Source organism: Oryza glaberrima, chromosome 1 (assembly GCF_000147395.1).
Source record: "Oryza glaberrima chromosome 1, OglaRS2, whole genome shotgun sequence".
Lineage (NCBI taxonomy): Eukaryota > Viridiplantae > Streptophyta > Magnoliopsida > Poales > Poaceae > Oryza > Oryza glaberrima.
The window spans coordinates 6096773-6119048 of record NC_068326.1 but is presented as its reverse complement, the minus strand read 5'-3'; the positions used below and the strand labels follow the sequence as shown (position 1 = coordinate 6119048).

At 49.4% G+C, this 22276-nt stretch overlaps 3 protein-coding genes across 15 annotated transcripts; 2 read left to right on the top strand and 1 right to left on the bottom strand.

Moving 5' to 3' along the window:
• Nucleotides 1-430: 430 nt before the first annotated feature.
• On the bottom strand, nucleotides 431-3567 carry LOC127765991 (G-type lectin S-receptor-like serine/threonine-protein kinase At2g19130). Its single transcript, XM_052290984.1, has one exon. The coding sequence runs from the start codon at nucleotides 3190-3192 to the stop codon at nucleotides 751-753; it is 2442 nt and encodes an 813-aa protein (XP_052146944.1). The 5' UTR covers nucleotides 3193-3567; the 3' UTR covers nucleotides 431-750.
• Nucleotides 3568-4465: 898 nt separating this feature from the next.
• On the top strand, nucleotides 4466-13494 carry LOC127766079 (G-type lectin S-receptor-like serine/threonine-protein kinase At2g19130). The gene is made up of 3 exons (XM_052291112.1): nucleotides 4466-4570; nucleotides 11507-11578; nucleotides 11746-13494. Exon 3 carries the CDS (start codon nucleotides 11768-11770, stop codon nucleotides 13367-13369), a length of 1602 nt encoding a protein of 533 aa, XP_052147072.1. The 5' UTR covers nucleotides 4466-4570; nucleotides 11507-11578; nucleotides 11746-11767; the 3' UTR covers nucleotides 13370-13494.
• Nucleotides 13495-14997: 1503 nt separating this feature from the next.
• LOC127766014 (G-type lectin S-receptor-like serine/threonine-protein kinase At2g19130) lies at nucleotides 14998-21191 on the top strand. Of its 13 annotated transcripts, none has more exons than XM_052291072.1 (5): nucleotides 14998-15258; nucleotides 15788-16209; nucleotides 17482-17581; nucleotides 17712-18559; nucleotides 18640-21191. In XM_052291072.1, exon 5 carries the CDS (start codon nucleotides 18701-18703, stop codon nucleotides 20942-20944), a length of 2244 nt encoding a protein of 747 aa, XP_052147032.1. In that variant the 5' UTR covers nucleotides 14998-15258; nucleotides 15788-16209; nucleotides 17482-17581; nucleotides 17712-18559; nucleotides 18640-18700; the 3' UTR covers nucleotides 20945-21191. The 13 variants fall into 13 exon arrangements, with proteins under 13 accessions (XP_052147032.1, XP_052147024.1, XP_052147062.1 ...); XM_052291064.1 differs by having other exon boundaries at nucleotides 17468-17581; XM_052291102.1 differs by lacking the exon at nucleotides 17482-17581 and having other exon boundaries at nucleotides 16127-16209; nucleotides 18428-18559.
• Nucleotides 21192-22276: the final 1085 nt, after the last annotated feature.

Genomic DNA, 22276 nt, shown 5'->3' with positions numbered 1-22276 from the left:
CAAGCAAAATCAGTCGCTGCACATCCAAACATCATGTTAATTTTCAATACTAATTCACTGCTAAAACGAAGGAACAGCATAGGGCAAGCATCCATATGGCTTTGATGGACGAGCGAATCATATCGGAGGTTGAGAAACGGCACCTTAATTTGCGCCCGCCTGATCACGCGAAGGCGCGCCTCCTCCTCCTCCGGCGTACGTCCACCACGGCCGGCCACCGCCTCCTCCATCGCCGGCGCCATCTCCGCCCCGATCATGTCAGGCGACAGCGAAACGAGCGGAACCGAAGCGACACGAGGCCACCCGAGGGATAGAGACCCTAGCGAATCGCAATCCTCCGGCGGCCGCGCCATACGACGAAGGGTATCCGCCGGCGGCGGAGGGTGGCAGGCCGCCGGCGGCGAGGGTGAGTGGGCGCGACGCGAGGCATAGGGGCCGTCCATCGATCGTGATCGGACGGCTACAAGTGTGTATAACTACAATTTCACGAATTAGTTCCTGCCCGGATCAGAGCTTCGCAATTTAGACCTTTTTGTGATCCTCCAGTTTTGTGCACGCGCATATCTGCACTACAGATAATGTGAAGGAAAGGAGACTAGAGCAGCAACTTTCACTATACATTTACAGGTACTGCAACATACAAGTTCATACATGTCTAATTTCTATTGACTGATCAATCTGCTGAAATCAAATAGGTCCAGCAAGAAACCAATATACTTCTCCCTTTGAAAACAGGAAGGGAAACTGGCACTAATCTTGGGTCCTCAAACGCCAGTTTTCTTCGTATATATCACTGTCATCACCATCCACAAGGTTCTGAAACGAAGCTGGAATTGGGGGCATCTCCGTGTCCACAACACCTTCCAACATGCGAACGACGTGCCCCATCGATGGCCTGTCACCCTCTCTGTCCTGGATGCACCAGCAGGCGACTCTGCAGGTGATGTCGAGCTCCTCCACATTGGCATTTCCTTCCAGCCTACTGTCCAGCAAGCACAGAACATCTCCTTCATGCATTTGCGCAGCCGCGTAGCTGGGGTAATACCGATGGCTCCCGAATTTCATCGTGACAGTACTCCTTATCCCTGAGATCATCTCGAACAGCACGATGCCGAAGCTGTACACGTCTGCCTTCTTGGTAATCGGCTGCCCATACAGCCACTCTGGCGCGAGATAGCCCCTGGTACCTCGGATGGTGGTAAGTGCCGCGTTGAATTCTCGTCCAAGAAGCTTTGCCATGCCGAAATCCGCGATCTTGGGGCGGAATTCCTCGTCGAGTAGTATGTTTTCGGGTTTAATGTCGCAGTGTATGATGCAGTGCTCACACTCTTCGTGTAGATATGCTAGACCCCTTGCGATGCCGATCGCGATTTGGTATCGAACTTGCCAACTCAAAGGACTGGACTTTTGTGAAAAGATATGAGCATCCAAGGATCCATTTGGCATATACTCGTAGACCAGCAACTTTCTGTTCCCTTCGACACAAAATCCCAAGAGACGGACAAGATTAGTGTGCCGGATCATTCCAACCGTCTGCACTTCTGCTCTGAACTGTTTCTCTGCGTAGCCGAGCCCTTTGAGATTCTTGACAGCAACAACAGTGGTTGATCCAGGCAATGTACCTCTGAAAACGCTTCCGAATCCGCCTTCGCCGAGCTTATCGGAGAAATTCTCCGTTGCCTTCTTGATCTGTGCATATGAGTAGACAACCAGAGATCCTTCTACTACAAACTTACTGGATCCAAACAGGTCTCTCCTGTACCTGCATAGAAGCAACACTGCCAACATTGCAGAAGCTACAGCTACTGATCCAACAACCAAGAGCACCATCCATCTTGTGGCCAATCCCCTCTTGCTCTTGAGCTTGGAACCCAATCGGACATAGATCTTGCTGTATGGAGGTTTATCAGCTGAGCTCAGATTGTACAGGTCGTAATACCAGAGCTTGCATCCAGTTTCAGTTGAGTATGCAACGCAGTAGCATTTGTTCAGGCAAGCTTCCCTGCAATCTTCATCGGTGGTCGCTGGCTCATCCTGCGCGTTGTAAGGGAGGCCTTGGAGATTGTCAAGAATGGCGAAGGAGTCGCCGTGCTCGGTCTGGCCGTTGGCGTCGCAGCTGAGTGGGAGAGACCTCGAGCAGCCGGTGACGAAGTAGCCGAGCCCCCACTCCTTCGTGTCCGACGGCGCGAACCCGTCGACGCACCGGCATTCGCCGCCGGTCGCCGTCGTGCAGACGCCGAAGTCGCCGCAGAAGAAGCCGCCGCCGGACTTGCAGCCGGAGGGGAACGTCCAGCGAGGCACCCAGCCGGCGTCGGCGCCCGACCACCGGACCAGGCTGACCTGCCCGACTTTGAGCTGCAGGAACTCGGTGGAGTTCGTGGCGTCCGGGTGGTTGAGCACCAGCGAGCCGCCGTTGTCTTGGGTGGTCACCATCCAGTCCGGGAACGCGCCGCGGGTGTCGCGGCCGTCGGTGGTGAGCACGAACCCGTTCCTCCTGCTCGCGTCGGCCCGGAGGCTGCCGTTGTGGGTGAACCCCTCGAACGTGAGCGACACGTTCTCCCCGGTGGCGACGTCGAGCCCCAGCCTCCCGCCCGGCAGCAGCGCGTCGCCGGGGTAGTCGAAGCTCCGCCACAGCACCAGGGAGGAGTTCCTCTGGTCCCTCACCACGAGGTCGCCGGTGTCGAGGAGGACGGCGACGGCCGCGCCGCCGCCGCGGCCGCCGCCCGAGGAGGAGGAGGAGGACGACGGCGACGACCACCAGAGGCTGGCACCGTCCTCCTTGATGTAGAGGCTGTCGCCGAAGAGCTCCAGCGCGGCGCGAGGCAGGTCGACGACGTAGACCCTGTCGCCAATCCAGAACGTGGGGCTGTACGCCGCGAGCTTCCTGAGGCGGACGCCGAGGAAGTAGTGGATCCCGACGCCCGGGTTGAAGAACCCGAGCTCGAACTCGCCGTTCTTGGACACGAGCGTCTGGTTCCCGGTGATGCTCTCGCCGGGGAGGATGGTGTCCGTCGTCGACGCGGCCGCGGCAAGCAGCGCGCCACCGCCGCCGCCGACGCCGCCGAGCAGTAGTAAGAGGACGGCGAGCTGCTGCACCACCGTTCTTGCGCGGGAAGACGGCGCCGGCGAGCGAGCGGGCTTCGCGCTCTCCGTTAATGGCAGCCATGGCTTGCAGAGAAACGAGCACGCCATGGATTGATCGGAAGTGCTGTCGCGATCGTCACCTCTGAACTCGCCGCTGTTTTGCGGTCACGATCATGATAAGTTGCAATTCGTGCGATAAAATCGCGAGTGCATGAACCGTTGACGTTCTGGTCCTACGTGCACGTGCCCACGTCCAAGATGCCAGGCAGATGCAGCTCCCCTGCCGTTCATCATGCAAGCAGACAACAAATTAAATTTACTACTACTACTACGTAGTAGTACTACTAGTCCAATCAACGTGCCTTTTTTCACAAGTGGTAGCATTCTTTTATTAGGAAAGGGTTTGCTTTTTCTCCAAAGTAGTCCGAAGGAGTAGTTGCTAATCTTCTTCTATTATTGGATGGAATTAATTAGCAGTGTGGCCTACTACATTTTTGCCTCAAAGCTCTCTGGTGAGTGCAGCGCAAAATCAGCATACTGGCAGAGACAACCAGTCAACCACCTCCGGATCTGCAAGGTTGATATGGAGAAAACGGGCTTCTTCGATACCGCCAGTTACCCTCCCGTGAATCTCATTCCAGCCCAATTAGTGGCCCAAATAAGATTCCGTTTCATAGCACGGCCTGTACTAGTTTCAGAACGCGACGTACGTGTGGCCCGTTTTTAGTTGGGCCGGGGTCCGCTGCGTTTCTTGTGGGCTTCCGTGACCCGTGGTTGTTGCGGCCGGCGATGAGGCCTAGCACCGCCGCACTGCGGGGGCCGCCGGAGGATGCGCCGGCGGATGGATGGGGAACCCGCGCCGGCGCCGCCGTGGGTGTTCGATGCCGGCCGCCGGCGCGATCTATCGCACTGCGGGGGACCGGTGGACGGCGAGCAACCGCGCGTGGAGGAGGCGGCTGCCGACGATGCGGAAGGTGGCGTGTTCTTCGTCAGCCCCGCAACCCTAAGGTCTGCACTCCTACGGATGCAAACCGCATATCTCGAATGTGTTTCTCTAATCAGTTCTCTTCTGAATTGCACTCTCTAATGTTGGAATAAAAAAAACTCAGGGGTGTTCTGATTTCCCCGCAAGTTTCTCTTAAACCATGGATGTTGGATGAGCCCTAGCGCAGGACGAGTCAGTAAACGGATTTAATCCACATGGGCAATTGACTTGCTCAGTTTTGGGCTGATGGCGGCAGGAGTCAGCGTTTTACAAGTCACTATCAAGCTTGTCGAGTTTGATTGGATGATTAAACCTTTTGTCACAATGTACTTTTACATTAGACGATTTTTAGGGCGTGACACCTTTGATGTGGAATTGTGGATCTATACTGACCAAGTGACCATTATGTAGTGGGGGAGAGCGACGCAAACATGTTAAAAGCCGCATTATGGAGAAGGAAAAAAACAGTGGATTAGCCAGAGCTGGTTAAGATAAGAAAAGGTTTGTTGTGCACTATCTGATGAAGCTTGTTTGTCCACGTTGATTCTTTTGTTCCATGCTGATTGTTAGAACCTCAATGATTACTCTCATTGAGAAGAGGATGGCACAAGAGATGGGGCAATTTTCTGGTTTTCTCTCATTCACAAACACAAAGCCATACCTCCCGAGGAAGGTTGGATACATATATATATATATATATAGCCATAGCTGGCTGCAAGCCTATTGCTGCACTCTTCTAGTCTAAAATTCGAAATTTGAAAGGGATGTTGTCCTAGAGGGCATCCCAACTGAATAAAGCATAAAGGGGGGCATAAAGGAGATGCTAACCGCTGCTGTCCTACTAACCACAGCTGTCCTAGCAACTGAAAATATGCTAAAGGAGTAGATGCTGTCCTGAAAAGGTGAAACTACCCAAAAGCAAAAGAAAGAATCACAAACAAGGACCACAAAGACTTATCCATCATTCTCCCCCTAAGTCTTGTGCGTCGTCTTGTGGGGAAGTTGGGCCATCCCAATCCTGGAGCAGAGCTCGAGGAACTTGATCCTCCCAAGAGGCTTGGTGAGCAAGTCCGCAAGCTGGTCCTTGGTGTTGATGTAGCTCGCCTTGATGTTCCCTTCCTCCAAGTAGCTTCGGATGAAGTGGTACCTCACCCGGATGTGCTTGCTCCGTTCGTGAAAAACGGGGTTCTTTGCCAGGGCCAGAGCGGACTTGCTGTCCACCCTGAGCTCTACCGCTCCAATGTCTCTGCCGAGGAGATCACCAAGCAGTCGAGCAAGCCAGAGCGCCTGGGTCGAAGCGGCGGATGCCACCATGTACTCGGCCTCGCAGCTGGACAGGGCCACCACCTGCTGCTTGATCGACTGCCAGCTAACGAGGCACTCGCCGAGGAAGAAGAGAATCCCGCTCGTGCTCTTGCTGGTGTCGATGTCGCCGGCGTGGTCGCTGTCGCTGTACCCGACGAAGTGTGCCTTGCTAGGACACCTCGGGTAGTAGAGACCGTGGTCGAGAGTCCCCGCAACGTAGCGGATGATCCTCTTCACAGCCTGCTGGTGCTCCGTCGTCGGTCGCTGCATGAACCGACTGACGTAGCCGACGGAGAAGGCCAAGTCCGGCCGTGTGTGGGTGAGGTAGCGAAGACTCCCCACAAGACGCCGGTACTGTGTAGCATCCACCTCCTCCGTCGTGCTATCGCGGCTCAGCTTCAGTCTCTCCTCCATCGGAGTGAGAGCTGGGTTGCAATCGGTGAGCCCAGCTAGCTCAACGACGCGCTTGGCGTAGGCGGTCTGTCGAAGCGTGATCCCGGAGTCGTCCTGGTGCACTTCGATCCCCAGGTAGAAGGAGAGAGGCCCCAGATCACTCATCTGGAAGGTGGCCTTCATCTCCTCCTTGAACGCCGCCACCTCCGCATCCTTGGTGCCGGTGATCACCAAGTCGTCGACGTAGACACCCACCAGCAAGGCATTTCCTCCATTGCCCCGCCGGTAGATGGCCGCCTCGTGCGGGCTTTGCTCGAAGCCCATCCCCTTGAGCGTGGAATCCAACTTGGCATTTCACGCCCTCGGTGCCTGCCGCAAGCCGTAGAGGGCCTTGTGCAGGCGTAGCACCTTGCCCTCCTTGCCGGGGAGCACGAATCCCGGAGGCTGGTGCACGTAGACCTCCTCCTTCAAGTCGCCGTTCAGAAACGCCGACTTGACATCCATGTGATGGACACCCCAGCCTTCCTGAGCAGCCAGCGCAAGGAGGAGTCGCACAGACTCCATCCGTGCCACGGGAGCGAAGGCATCGTCATAGTCGATCCCCTCCTGCTGCACGAAACCGCGTGCCACCAAGCGAGCCTTGTGCTTGACGATGGCTCCGGCTTCATCCCTCTTCAGCTTGAACACCCACTTAAGGGTAATCGCGCGGTGACCACGAGGGAGGTCAGCAAGCTCCCAGGTGCGGTTCTCCTGAACCGTGTCCATTTCCGACTGCATCGCGGCACGCCATGCCGCGTGTTTCTCGGCCTCTGCGAAAGACCGAGGCTCACCGTCGTCGCACGCAAGGTGCAACTGCGCCTCCAGGTCGCGAGGCACCTGTCCCGGCACCGGCTGGTCTCCGAGAAGATCCTCCATCGTACGGTACCGTAGCTGCTCGCCGTCGTGGTACGCGTCGATGCGCTCCCCGTCGTGGGAGAGCGGAGTAGCGAACTCCACCGGGCTGCGCTCAACACGAGCTGGCGTCGGAGTAGACGTGCCCGGAGGAGTGGCTGTTGGTGCTGGAGCGCGTGGGGTCACCGGCTGGGGCGGTGTCGGCGAAGAGCTCGTCGTAGTCGAAGTCGTGGTCCGAAAATGTGTTGGTCGAACACTACGTCGCGCGCCGTGCGCACACGCTGTGTCTCCGGGTCGAGAATGCGGTAGGCCTTCGAGCCCTCCGCGTAGCCGATGAACACCCCTGGGGTGCTCCTGTCATCGAGCTTGCCGATGTGTCCAAGCTCCTTGGCGAACGCGAGGCAGCCGAAGGCCCGCAGGTGGGAGACCGCCGGCTTGCGCCCATGCCAAGCCTCGTACGGTGTCCTGCCATTGAGAGCCTTGGTAGGCGAGCGGTTGAGGATGTAGACGGCCGTCACCACCGCCTCTCCCCAGAAGATGGCCGGCATCCCCCTCTGCTTGAGGAGAGCCCGAGCCATCCCCACAACCGTCTGGTTGCGCCGCTCGATGACGCCGTTCTGCTGCGGGCTGTACGGCGCGGTGTAGTGGCGCTGAATGCCCTCATCAGCACAGTACGACGCGAATTCAGCCGCCGTGAATTCGCCGCCGTTGTCAGTGCGCAGCACGCGCAGCTTGCGGCCACACTCCGCCTCTGCAGCAGCCTGCGCGTGCCTGATGGCGTCCGCAGCCTCTCCCTTGCTGCCGAGGACCATCACCCACATGTAGCGGGAGAGGTCGTCGACGAGCAGCAGGAAGTAACGTCGTCCTCCTGGTGTGGCCGGTGTCACTGGGCCACACAAGTCCCCATGCACGAGCTCGAGCCGCTCCTTGGCTCGGAAGCTCGTCTGCTGGGGAAAGGGGAGCCGCCGCTGCTTCGTCACCACGCAGACGTCGCAGAGCTGCTCCACGTGGTCAAGGCACGGCATGCCTCGCACCATCTCCTTGGCACTGAGCTGCTTCAGGGCCTCGAAGTGGAGGTGCCCGAAGCGCTCGTGCCACTGCCACGCCTCGTCGTCTCGACGAGCAGCGAGGCAAACTGGTTGTGCGACCTGCGCGCTGAGGATGTAGAGTCGATTAGTGCCTCTGGTTACCTTGGCAAGAAGGCGACGACGGCGATCCCAAATCCTCATGAGTCCGTCCTCGACCAACACGCGTGAGCCGTTCTCATCCAGCTGTCCCACGCTGATGATAGAATTCCTCAACGCGGGGATGTAGTAGACTCCGGTGAGCAGCCTGTGCTCACCGGACTTGGCGGTGAAGGTGACGGAGCCAACGCCCTTGATCTCCACGCCGGAGGCGTCCCCAAACTTGACAGAGCCTCGGACGCTGGAGTCGAACTCGGTGAAGAACTCCCGTCGGCCGGTCATGTGATGGGTGGCGCCGGTGTCGAGGTACCACCCATCAGCCTTGTCGTTGCTGGAGCTGTTGCAGAGGGAGACGAGTACCTTCGGCTCATCGAGGTGGAGAAAAGCCGTTGCGGCCGGTGCCGCTGGAGGTAGCTCGATGCTTGCGTGAGCCAGGAGCAGAGCCGGTTCTTCCTCCTCCACCCGTGCAACGTGGGCCTGGCCGCGTCGTGGCTGGCGACAGTCTTTGGCCCAATGGCAAAGCTTGCCACAGTTGCGGCAGGCGTCGTCTCGTGCTGGCTTGTGGTTGCCGGCGGCGCCGCCTTGGGCGCCTCTGCGAGCACCACCCTCGGCGCGTCTTCGCGCCCACCGCAACTGGACACCTCCGCGCCCCTTGCACGGCTTGCGGCCGCCTGTCGAGGGAGAAGACTCCCCCTTCCTCCCGTCGCTCTGAGAGGCCTCCCACTGTTCTCGAGTGAGATGGAGCTTCCCGCCGATGGTGATAGGCCCCGAGAGAGGCTGTGGCTCATCACCATCGACGACCTTGAGGCGACCTAACGCCTCCTCTATCGACATCGTGGAGAGGTCCAGCAAAGACTCGATCGAGCGAGTGATCTGCCTGTACTTTTCTGGGACGCAGCGAAAGAGCTTCTTGACAGCTCTCTCCTCGTCGTAGGTGTCGTCGCCGTACTGCACCATCTTCTGCAAAAGAGTGTTGAGACGGAGGGCAAAGTCATCAACATCCTCACCCGGCTCGAAGGCCAGGTTCTCCCACTCCTTGCGGAGTGCCTGCAGTGTGGACTTGCGGGCGCGGTCGCTGCCGATGCGTGCCGCAGCGATGGCGTCCCAGGCCTCCTTGGCAGTCCGCTTCTGGGAAAGCGAGAACTGCATCTCGGGCGGGACTGCAGCGATGAGGGCATCCAGTGCTCGCCGATCCTCATCGTAGTCGACGTCGCCGTACCGGACTGCCTCCCACATGTGCCGCACCTGGAGCCTCACCCTCATCACCGCGGCCCACTCGATGTAGTTGGTTTTGGTGAGGGTAGGCCACCCACCGCCGGGACCAAAGTCCCTGACCACCGTCTGGACGCCGTGGTGACCATGCCGCCGGTCAGGGGAGGGAGAGCCGCGCTGCCTACGAGGGCCGCGCGCGGGCTCCGGGCTGCCGCCGGCACGCCAGCGCCCGTCTAGGTTCCCGTGGGCGGGTGCGCGGTCCCTTGGACCGCCGCCGCCGCCGTGGGGGTGGGCTGCTGCCCACCGCTCTGCCTGCTCCCGCGCCCTTCCTCTTGCCAGCTCCTCAAGCTCCCTGTCGGCGGTGATGTCGCCGGCGATGGAGCCGTTGATGCTGCTGCGCAAGGTCTCAACCTCTACCTCCGCCGCACGTGCCGCATCTTCCGCCGCCTCTGCTTCCGCCTCCGCCCTGGCTGCTGCCAACTCCGCTGCCGCCAGTCTGGCCGCCCTCGCTGCTGTTGCAGCGGTCTGAGCCGTTGCTCGCCTGCGCTCTTCTGCTGCGGCGAGCTCGGTGTCCTGCTGACGCCGAGTGCTCGAGGCGACCGAACGCCGAGACCGAACGTCGGACATGGCGTGCCTCCGGGAGGCTGCTGCGTGGAGAGGGGGAAGGGAGAGGGGAAGGAGCAGCCGGTGCTGCTGCTGCTGTTGGCTGAGAGCTCAACCGAGCTTGGGAAGGGGTGGAACAGGAGATGTTTAGCCTACAGGAAAGTGTGGCTCTGATACCAAATGTTAGAACCTCAATGGTTACTCTCAGAAGAGGATGGCACAAGAGATGGGGCAATTTTCTGGTTTTCTCTCATTCACAAACACAAAGCCATACCTCCCGAGGAAGGTTGGATACATATATATATAGCCATAGCTGGCTGCAAGCCTATTGCTGCACTCTTCTAGTCTAAAATTCGAAATTTGAAAGGGATGCTGTCCTAGAGGGCATCCCAACTGAATAAAGCATAAAGGGGGGCATAAAGGAGATGCTAACCGCTGCTGTCCTACTAATCGCAGCTGTCTTAGCAACTGAAAATATGCTAAAGGAGTAGATGCTGTCCTGAAAAGGTGAAACTACCCAAAAGCAAAAGAAAGAATCACAAACAAGGACCACAAAGACTTATCTATCACTGATCAGTGGCATAGTTCCATGTCTCCACCTTTGGTTAAGTGTTGCTCATTCCAATATAAGCAAGCTGAGATTGTTTATATCTTTCAACTACCACTTTCTTTCTTTTTGAAAACGTATGTTTTCTCGCATATGGAATTACAAGGACAGCTGAGCAAAGAATGCACACCCTAGTTTATGCTTAAAGATCAGTTCAGATTTAGGTGATGCTGCACTATCAAAATTACCAGGCCTAACAGCTTAGTGTGTATTTACCAAAACTACTATCAAACACCAGATTTCCCATGTTCTTTTATTTATATCAGATAAAACATTTTTTTCTACGAGTATCTTGCCACAATTGCCACCAATTCAGCAATTGTCGTTTCTCTTGTTTTAACGCATTTCTTTCATTTTTAGCATGGAAAACTTCTCATTCGAGTGGGATGGAACATAGCATATAATTCGATAATGCATGTTTTGCATCTCTGAAGATTGTGGAAATTTGCATTAGATGCATAGATTGGTTGCTTTGGTGTGATTTTTTTCCCAATGCTTTCTCGTGCTAGTAATTTACCATCATGTGTTATTCATTCATGATATGCTCCATTTTAATAAAAGCTGCTAATGTTGGGCCATGAACTAAAATTCTGACCAGGTAAAATTGTTAGGCCAGTTTCTCACTATATCAAGTCAATGGTACATGCCATGTTGGGCTTTTTGGATGCAAATGTCTCAGAAAGAAAGAAAGAATTGATCTGCCTATCCAGTAAAAAAATGGTCCGCTTGTGCCTTTTCCTGCCTTATAGTGATTGGAATGAAATGCCTAAGATGCTAAAATTGGCCAATTATTCTTCCCAATAGTGACAAATCCCTTGTTAACACCATATATTGTTCCTCTTTGCGGTTTTCCTATTCCAGAGGAAATCCCTCCTTATTTCAGTATGCATGTACTTTTTGTCGTTTTATTCATGAAATTATCAGCATGCCAGGGATGAAAGTAAATCACTGGTCATAGCAAGTCCACGTTGATCAAAACAATAGCTTTCCAGCCGAATGGTGTCATTTCCCTAACTTGGAAAGTGATAGTATAATTGATGAGGAGAAAAGCTGAAAAAGTCATCAGTTTTAGCTATATATAGCGCTATTGAGATAAAGATGTTTGGCCAGTTTGGTGTCATACCAACAGTACATGACTGCTAGGTAGTTGACTGTCCTCATCAGTTTTGGTGCAATAAATTGAAAGATCTCACTGGCAAACACATTATTCTTCCTGTTTCTAAACAAATCTAATTACCACAGTGAAAACTGCAAAAGCGCAAAGGTTACGATGGAAACCAGAGCACCATGGATATTCTTCAATCTTTACTCAAGGTATCCATCCTTATTGCGATTTTGTTTGTTCAGTATGTTCATATTAATCATTTCCTTATGTTCACCTGTCTATTCTTCTGGGGCAGTGCTTGAAGATAAGAAATTGAACTGCAAGCATTCTATGCTCATATTAATCATTTCCTTATGTATATCTGTCTTTTCTTCAGGGATAGTGCTTGAAGATAAGAAATGAACCACAAGCATTCTTTCTCTGCCCTCTGTGCAGCAATGATACTCAACGTGATCATATTATTTGTGGATAGCTATGTTGCAGTTGCATCAGATACCCTTTTTCCTGGCCAATCTCTCTCAGGCTCTGAAACCTTAGTATCAGAAAATGGTATTTTTGACTTGGGCCTTTTCCCCTCAGCCCCAGCTGGTACAAAGCACTACCTAGGTATTCAATACAAGAACATGTCAAGCAACAATCCAATAACCTTTTGGCTGGGAAACAGAATTCCCATCACCAACTTCATTAATGCAACGCTGTACATCGATGCAGGTAAACTTTATATTGAGGAGCTCGGCTCTATTCTATGGACCTCAAATTCAACGAGAAATGAATCAAACACTGCTGTGGCAGTTATTCTTAACACTGGAAACTTTGTAATAAGAGATCAGCTCAACTCTTCTGTGGTCACATGGCAGAGCTTTGATCACCCAGCTGATAAACTGCTCCCAGGAGCATATCTTGGACTGGACATGGTCATGGGAACCAACATCTTGCTTACTCTGTTCAAGCCTCCTTATAATTGTACCCTCATGATTGACCAAAGTAGGAAGAGGGGATTCATCATGTTCATTGATGGGCATGACAAGTATCTTGGAACCTTTCCTGAATGGATGGTTACCTACGAAGAAAATGGTAGTCTGGTACGATTAAACGATCCAGGAATTCCAAATGATACTGAATACATGAAATTGCAACTGGGGCAACTCAGTTTGTTGAGGTGGTTAGATAATGCAACAATTAGTGGTTGGCAATCTGTGTGGAGCCACCCTTCCAGCTGCAAAGTTAGTGCTTTTCACTGTGGTGCATTTGGTATTTGCACAAGCACAGGAACATGCAAATGTATTGATGGTTTCAGACCAACGGAGCCAAATGAATGGGAGCTGGGACATTTTGGTAGTGGCTGCTCTAGAATTACCCCCTCAAATTGTCTAGGTGTTGTTTCCACTGACTCGTTTGTTTTGTTAGACAACCTGCAGGGGCTTCCTTACAATCCTCAGGATGTTATGGCAGCAACTAGTGAAGAATGTCAAGCTATCTGTCTAAGCGAATGCTATTGCGCAGCGTACTCCTATCATTCTGCCTGCAAGATATGGTACAGCATGTTGTTCAATTTGACTTCAGCTGATAACCTTCCGTACACTGAGATTTATATGCGTATAGGTTCTCCGAGTAAACGCAGGATGCACATACTGGTTTTCGTACTAATTTTTGGGTCAATAGGGGTTATTCTTTTTCTGCTGATGCTTCTTTTGATGTACAAGAGATCCTCATGTGTTGCAAGACAGACAAAAATGGAAGGTTTTCTTGCAGTGTACTCTTATGCACAGGTCAAGAAAGCTACAAGAAACTTCTCTGACAAACTTGGGGAAGGAAGCTTTGGAAGTGTTTTCAAGGGAACAATTGCAGGTTCAACGATTGTTGCTGTGAAGAAGCTCAAAGGCCTAGGGCACACAGAGAAGCAGTTCCGGACAGAGGTACAGACTGTTGGGATGATCCAACATAATAATCTTGTTCGTCTTTGGATTCTCATCTCTTTTCAGAAACCTCAAGGGTATTAGGTTGGAATCTTCGCCATCAGATTGTCGTTGGTATTGCTAGAGGTTTGGCCTACCTGCACGAGGAATGCAGGGACTCCATCATACATTGTGACATTAAGCCTGAAAACATACTACTAGATGCAGAGTTCTGCCCCAAAATTGCAGATTTTGGTATGGCAAAGCTTCTTGGACGGGAATTCAGCGCTGCACTGACCACTATCCGAGGAACCATTGGCTATCTTGCACCAGAGTGGATATCTGGACAGGCTATTACCCACAAGGCAGATGTCTATAGCTTTGGTGTTGTGCTCTTCGAAATAATATCAGGGCGGAGGAGTACTGAGAAAATTCGACATGGGAACCATTGGTATTTCCCCCTTTACGCTGCCGCTAAAGTGAATGAAGGAGATGTTTTATGCTTGCTTGATGACAGGATCGAAGGAAATGCGAGTTTGAAGGAGTTGGATGTTGCCTGCAGAGTTGCATGTTGGTGCATCCAGGATGATGAGATCCACAGGCCATCCATGAGGAAAGTTATTCACATGTTGGAAGGTGTTGTCGACGTTGAATTGCCGCCAATTCCTGCTTCCTTTCAAAACCTGATGGACGATTATGATAGTGATATATATTCCGTGGAAGTTTGATATCGGATCTTTTCAGTTGCTAGTAGTTTTTATTGCTTGTTTCTTGACCTTGATGTTGTCTGTTTAATCAGAACTGATCATGCTTTTCTGTATCAGTCTGAACCTTGCACAATTGTTGTCGATTTGTTCAGTTTAATCAGAACTGATCATACTTTTCTGTATCGTCTGAACTTTGCACAATTGTTGTCGATTTTTTTGCGCGCAAGTTTGTACTTCCTCCGTTTCATAATGTAAGTCTTTCTAGCATTACTCACATTCATATAGATGTTAACGAATCTAGATAGATATGTGTGTTTAGATTCATTACTATCTATATGAATATGAATAATGCTATTAAGTCTTATATTACGAAATGGAGGGAGTAATGATGGATTGCAATTGTATGAGGGAGGTAAAATGGACTTCTTTTCTGCCTGAGACGGCGAAAGAGTTGGCCCGTCTGACGGTGTTGACCTGTGGGCCGTGGCAAACCCACAACCTGAGCTCACTCACTGTCAAGCTCAGTGCTGCAACTCCGTGTCGGTAATTATGGGTTTAATAATCACCTTCATCACTGTTATTTACAAAAAATGCAGCATTAGCCCATCGTGTAGTACAACGGCAATTGGCAAGAGCACAAGAGGTTAATGCCCCAAAGTTGCCCCGTGTCCTGTTGCCTTGGCTATTTAGGCCTTGGTTGTGTTTAGTTTATGAAGTTAGCGAGAAGTTTGGAGAAAGTTGGTTGTTTGGAAAAAAAGTTGGTAGTTTATATGTGTAGGAAAGTTTTAGATGTGATGGAAAGTTGGGAGTTACGGGGAAGTTTGGCGTGAACTAAACACACCCTTTTTTCGTGAAAAGAAAATTTTTAGATGCCACATCGGACGTTTAACTGGATGTCGGAAGGGATTTTCTGACACGAATGAAAAAACTAATTTCATAACTCACTTGAAAACCGTGAGATGAATTTATTAAATATAATTAATCGGTCATTAGCAACTACTCCTAATTCCGCCTTTGCACTGTGCCTGTCAAACCAAGGGAAAGGAGCCGACAACGTAATCACTTCCGGAGGGGGAGACGGCGGATGGATGGGGAAACCCGCGCCGGCGCCGCGTGGGTGTCCGATGCCGGCCGGCCGGCCGGCCGGCGCGGTCCAGCGCACTGCGGGCGGGGGACGGTCGACGGCGAGCAGCCGCGCGTGGAGGAGGCGGCGGCTGCCGACGATGCGGTGCGGACGAGGACGACGGCATGTCGGGATGTTCGTCGTCAGGCCCCCGCAACCCTAAGGTTCGTTTGCATCTGCACTCCTAGGGACGCCGGATGCAAACTGCATACCTGTTCTCTAATTATTCTTCTCTAAGGTTGTAGTTCCTCGCAGAACAAGCTAATTTGCAAAATCTTTGCACTTATTAATATCTTAACCAAGCGTATAAAAAAAAACAGAAACCAACGACGAATGAAAACTAGTGCAGGGCGAATATCTAAACGGCTTAAATCCACATGGGCAATTTACTGGCTCAATTGTGGGTTGATGTAGTCAGGAATCAGCTGTACTAGTTATCAACTCATTATCAAGCTTGTCGAGTTTGATTTGATCACTAACCTTTCTATGTGGAATTGTGGATATATACTGACCATATATATATAGCAAGGAAAGTGACACAAGAATGTGAAAGCCACATTAAGGGTTGATGTTGGCAGGAATCAGCTGCACTAGTAACTATATCAACTCATTATCAGGCTTGTCAAGTTTGATTTGATCACTGACCTTTCTATGTGGAATTGTGGATATATACTGACCATATATATATAGCAGGGGAAAGTGATGCAAGAATGTGAAAGCCGGATTAAGGGGAAGGGAAGAACAGACGATCAGTCATGAAATGTTTGACCCAAGAAAAGCAGCGAAGAGTCATGTGGCTTTATGGGTCCATGGGGGGCTACTTGAGTTGACAATGGCAAACTAATTAATTCGGCACCTTATCCGCACATTTTGAGCCACTTATAATAATCTAAATTTTATGCTTCTTTGGCTGTATGCTTGGATTTGGCATCTGTACACTTCCAAGTTCCACTGCTTCATAAGTTAAAGTTAAAGTGACCTTTTCTGGGTGTACTGTTTTAATTTGTCCAGTAAAGTGGTCTTTTTTAGCAGGATGCACTGATGAGGAGCTGAAACAGGAGCCATCAATTGAAGGATTAACGCAAACTCCATTCTGAACGAGCAAAAACAGGAAGGTTAGAGCAGTTCTATCATCAATTTTAAGATCATCGTTAGTCATCAGGCACATGAGCACTGTTCATGATATATGCACTCTTTTCTAGCTTCCATTGTCGAAGGTCAATTATTAGAAATAGATTACTGGCTGATGCATAGTTTAACTGAGAAGTTTTTGCACTATAAAATCTTCAACACAAGTGGCTTATGCATACAATATACATGATCTGGAAGTAGAGGAATGAAAAGTGCTAGTAACTCACTATCACTTGTTTGACTATGAGTCGATGGGGATTAGGTCAAATCCTTTCCTTTCAGGATTGTTGTGATTTTTTAAACTAAAATCCCTGCCAATGTGAAGGAACTGGGTCCAATCCCTGTTTATGCAAATAACTAACGTTTGCTAAAAGCAAAGTAAGAACTTAACCAACTGTCGTTTGGAACAGACACTGGTGGTATTCATACTTCATATATTAAAAAAGTTTGACTAAAAGCTATATAAAAGTCAAGAAAACCACAAGGCTTAAGTTTTTTCTGCTAAGGGTGCATGATAAAGCTAGTTAGGAAAAGGTTATGGTGTGTGCTATCTGATGAAGCTTGTTTGTCCATGTTGATTCTTTTGTTTCATGCTAGTCAATGACATAGTTCGGTGTCTCCACTTTTGGTTAAGTTTTGTGCATTCCAATATAAGCATCCTGATATTGTTATCTTTCAACTACCACTGTTTTCTTTCTTTTTGAAAACTCGTCGTGTTTCCTCACATGCGAACCTACAACGGCAACTGAGCAAAGAAGGCACACCCTAGTTTATGTTTAAAGATCAGTGCAGATCTAGGTGATGCTGCACTATCAAAATTACCAGGCCTAACTGTTTGGTGTGTATTTACCAAAACTACTACCAACTGCCAGAATTCTGAGTCTTTTATTTCTGGCAGATAAAACCATTTTTTAATTCGAATATCTTGCTACCAAGTCAGCACTGTGACAGTTTCTCTTGTTTTCATGCACTCCTTTCATTGTTAACATGGAAAACTTTACATTCAAGTGGAATGAAACATTGCATACAGTTCAACAATGCATATCTTGCATCATTGAAGATCACAGAATTTTGCATTAAATTAGCATAGACTGTTTGCATCTTATCCTACCTCTATGTGAATTTTCCCAATATTTTCATTTGTGCTAGTAATTTACCACTATATGTTGTTCATTCATGATATGCTCCATTTTTATCGGAAGCTGCTAACGTTGGTGGACCATGAACTATAATTCTGACCAGATAAAAAATGTTAGGCCAGTCTTGGATCATATCAAGTCAATGGTACTTGGAACAGATCATGTTGGGTTGTGGGATGCAAATGTCTCATAAAGTCAGAAACGGTCTACCTATCGAGTAAGAATGGTCTGCTCGTTCCATTTTCCTGCCTTATGTTGATTTAAATTCCTAAGATGCTAAAAATTGGCCAATAATTCTTCCCGTAGTGACAAATCTCTTGTTAACACCACATATTCTCTCCCTTAAGGGTTTCCTTTTCCAGAGGAAATCCCTTCTTGTTTCAGGATGCATGCACTTTTGTACTTCTATTCATGACATCATCTGCATGCCAGTGCTGAAAGTACATCACTGATCGTAGCAAGCACATGTGGATCAAAACAGTAGCTGTCCAACCGAATGGCCATTTCCCTAACTTGGAAAGTGATTATTAGAGTTTGTGTCGAATATGTGTACAAAGTCGGTTACAGTTTAGGACTTGGAGTTGTACTAGGTGTTATGACTAGAGTAAGAGTCAGACTCTATCCTAGAACCTCTCTTAAATAGAGGGGCGGACCTGCTGTAACCGCACATGGCGACTTAGTATTGCGAGAGGGAGCGGCTGCCAGTGGCGTCCGGCCATGAGTCGTTGTAACTCTAATACGCTGTAATATGCTGGATCGGGGAGAAGCGCCCGTAATTAGTGCCCCGGGGATGTAGGTTTCGGCTGAACCTCGTTAACAAATATCGTTCCTCGGTGTCGTCATCGTGTTTGGATCTCCTATGACGTTTCTTCCACGTTTGGTTCTCAACGTGCTATCGGGGCCGGTTTTATAACAGTGATAGTACAATCGATGAAAAGAAAAGCTGGAAAAGACATCGTTTTTTTATTTTTATATATAGCATTTTTGAGATAAAGGTGCTTGACCAGTTTGGTACAGTATGTGACTGTTAGATAGTTGACTGTCTTCATCAGTTTTAGTGCAGTAGAAATATCTCGGTGGCAAACACATTCTTCTTCCTGTTTCTAAACAAATCTAGTCTCCACTGTAAACTGCGAAGTGCACAGGCTATGATGGAAACGGGAGCAGCATGAATATTCTTCAATCGTTACTCAAGGTATCTATCCTTATTGCAATTTCGTTTGTTCAGTATGTTCATGTTGCTCATGTCCTTATGTATTCCTGTCTCCTCTTCAGAGATAGTGCTTTCACATAGGAACTGAACTGCAAACATTCGTTATCTGCCCTCTCTGCTGCAATGATCCTCAACTTGATTATATTATTTCTGGGTAGCCATGCTGCAAGTGCATCAAATACCCTTTTTCCTGGCCAACCTCTCTCAGGCAGTGAAACCTTAGTATCAGAAAATGGCATTTTTGAGTTGGGTTTTTTCTCCCCAAGTGGTACAAAGCACTACCTCGGCATACGATACAAGAACATTACAAGCAGCAATCCAGTAAACTTCTGGCTGGGAAACAGGATTCCCATTACTAACTTCCTTAATGCAACATTGTATATCGATGCCGGTGAACTTTATATTGAGGAGCTTGGCTCTGTTCTATGGACCTCAAATTCAATGAAAAATGCATCAGAGACTGCTGTGGCAGTTATCCTTAATACTGGAAACTTTGTAGTAAGAGATCAGCTCAACTCTTCTATGGTCGTATGGCAGAGCTTTGATCACCCAGCTGATGCACTGCTCCCAGGAGCATGGCTTGGATTGGATATGGTCATCGGAGCCAACATCTTGCTTACCCTATACAAGCCTCCTTATAATTGTACCCTCATGATTGACCAAAGTAGGAAGAGGGGATTTATCATGTTCATTGATGGGCATGACTATCTTGGAACATTTCCAGATTGGATGGTTACCTATGAAGAAAATGGCAGTTTGGTACGATTAAATGATCCAGAAATTCCAAATGAAATTGAATTCATGAAATTGCATCTGGGGCAAGTCAGTTTGTTGAAGTGGATAAATAATGCAACAAGTAGTGGTTGGCAACCTGTGTGGAGCTACCCTTCCAGCTGCAAAGTTAGTGCTTTTCACTGTGGTGCATTTGGTATTTGCACAAGCACAGGAACATGCAAATGCATTGATGGTTTCAGTCCAACGGAGCCAAGTGAATGGGAGCTTGGACATTTTGTTAGTGGCTGCTCTAGAATTACCCCCTCAAACTGTCAAGGTGCTGTTTCCACCGACTCGTTTGTTTTGTTAGACAACTTGCAGGGCTTTCCTGACAATCCTCAGAATGTGACGGCAGCAACTAGTGAAGAATGTCAAGCTACCTGTCTAAGCGAATGCTTCTGCGCAGCATACTCATATCATTCTGGCTGCAAGATATGGCACAGCATGTTGCTTAATTTGACTTTAGCTGATAACCCTCCATACACCGAGATTTATATGCGTATAGGTTCTCCAAATAAAAGCAGGCTGCACATACTGGTTTTCATACTAATTTTTGGGTCAATAGCGGTTATTCTTGTCATGTTGATGCTTCTCTTGATATACAAGAAGAGATCCTCATGTGTTGCAAGCCAGGCAAAAATGGAAGGTTTTCTTGCAGTGTACTCTTATGCACAGGTCAAGAAAGCTACAAGAAACTTCTCTGACAAACTGGGGGAAGGAAGCTTTGGAAGTGTTTTCAAGGGAACAATTGCAGGTTCAACGATTGTTGCTGTGAAGAAGCTCAAAGGCCTAGGGCACACAGAGAAGCAATTCCGGACAGAGGTGCAGACTGTTGGGATGATCCAACATACTAATCTTGTCCGTCTTTTGGGATTCTGTACTGGAGGGACTAGAAGGTTGCTAGTCTATGAGTATATGCCAAACGGTTCTTTGGATTCTCATCTCTTTTCAGAAACCTCAAGGGTATTAAGTTGGAATCTTCGCCATCGGATTGTCATTGGTATTGCTAGAGGTTTGGCCTACCTGCACGAGGAATGCAGGGACTCCATCATACATTGTGACATTAAGCCTGAAAATATACTACTTGATGCGGAGTTATGCCCCAAAATTGCAGATTTTGGTATGGCAAAGCTTCTTGGACGGGAATTCAGCGCAGTACTCACCAGTATCCGAGGAACCATTGGCTATCTTGCACCAGAGTGGATATCTGGACAGCCTATTACCTACAAGGCAGACGTCTATAGTTTTGGTGTCCTGCTCTTCGAAATAATATCAGGGCGGAGGAGTACGGAGAAAATTCAACATGGAAACCATCGATATTTCCCCCTTTATGCTGCTGCTAAAGTGAACGAAGGAGATGTTTTATGCTTGCTTGATGACAGGCTGGAAGGAAATGCGAGTTTGAAGGAGCTGGATGTTGCCTGCCGAGTTGCTTGTTGGTGCATCCAGGATGATGAGATCCACAGGCCATCAATGAGGCAAGTTATTCACATGTTGGAAGGTATTGTCGGCGTTGAATTGCCTCCTATCCCGGCTTCCATTCAAAACCTGATGGACGGTTATGATAGTGATTTATATTCTGTGGAAGTTTGATATCGGATCTCTTCAGTTGCTAGTAGTTTTTATTGCGTGTTTCTTGACCTTGATCTGTATCACTCTATTCTATTTGTTTTGTAGTATTCGGCTATGTAGCTGTCTTTGAACTCTGTTTAGTCTGAACTATGTTCCATTGTTGTCAATTCTTTGTAATGGGATTATGTTGTGGTTGAAGTCTTGCATAAGTATAACTTCATTTGCACATTAACCACTCTTTCGGACTACTACAGTGCTTTACTATTAGCTGTCTGAACTGTTTCTATGTTATTTAACCGAGATTAAGGTTGAGAAGAAAAAACTTTAACATATATCTCATTAAATGAGGGGTGAATGGGATGGAATGGTAGTTAGCAGTAAAATGTTTCTTATATTTTTTAACAAAATTCAAATTCTTTAAATATATTTATATTGTTGGACGGAGGAGTATATATTAGCCCCCCGGGCAAAAGTGTCGGCTCAAAATGCTGGCCCATCTGATGGTGCCGACCTGTGTGGGCTGTGCCAATGCACAAGTCACTGTCAAGCCCAAATATATCCTGGAACAACTCCTGCAGGTTATTAACCGTTAATAATAACCTTCATTTTTCATTTACAAATGCAGCATTACCCCTAGCCCATCATGTAATAATAGTATAACAATGGCAAGAGCACACATAAGGACACGATCCTTTGCAGTGCGCGGTGCAGGATGAGGCTCGTCGCTTTGCGTTGCGCCCCCTGTACATGTCGCGCGTGCATCCGTGGATACCTCTCACGGGCGAGAAATGACAAGTCCAAACCCCACCACCCGGTGTCCTGTCCCGCATCCTGTTGTGTTGCTGCTGCCTTTTGTTTGGCTACTTGTTTTGGCTTTGGCCTTGCCTTGGCGACTACAGCTGCATCAATCCATCACACGATTCGTCCCTTCGCTCGCCTGATCGATCGCCTTTTCATCTCGCTCGATAACGACGACGGCGACCCCCCCCCCCCCCCCCCCTTGCTGGCTTTTTGCTGCTGCTGCTGCTGATAAGCTGAGACTGTTCTCGCAATGAACAAGGGTACGGACTACGGACTGTTCAAGTTCACAGTGCCAGCCTTTGCCTTACAGTGATGCAGTGAGCTGTGCGAGACTACGAGGTGAGGATTTTGCTTGGCAAAGTCTAATTTACCCGGAAGCTTTAATTTGGTTTTATCCGGTAGGTTATCTTGCATTGCCCAGCTACTCTGCCAGCAAGTTGCAAATCTCCCTGTCAATCCGTGACTCTGAATGGTAGCTGAGCAGCTTCAGCTACATTGCGGGACCGAATTAACCGTCAAACACGATTCCTAATCCCGCCTTTGTACTACTCC

Coding starts and splice junctions, on each gene's coding strand:
- LOC127766079 (XM_052291112.1), top strand. CDS start 11,768: ATGAACCACAAGCATTCTTTCTCTGCCCTCTGTGCAGCAATGATACTC.
- LOC127766014 (XM_052291102.1), top strand. CDS start 18,701: ATGATCCTCAACTTGATTATATTATTTCTGGGTAGCCATGCTGCAAGT.
- LOC127765991 (XM_052290984.1), bottom strand. CDS start 3,192: ATGGCGTGCTCGTTTCTCTGCAAGCCATGGCTGCCATTAACGGAGAGC.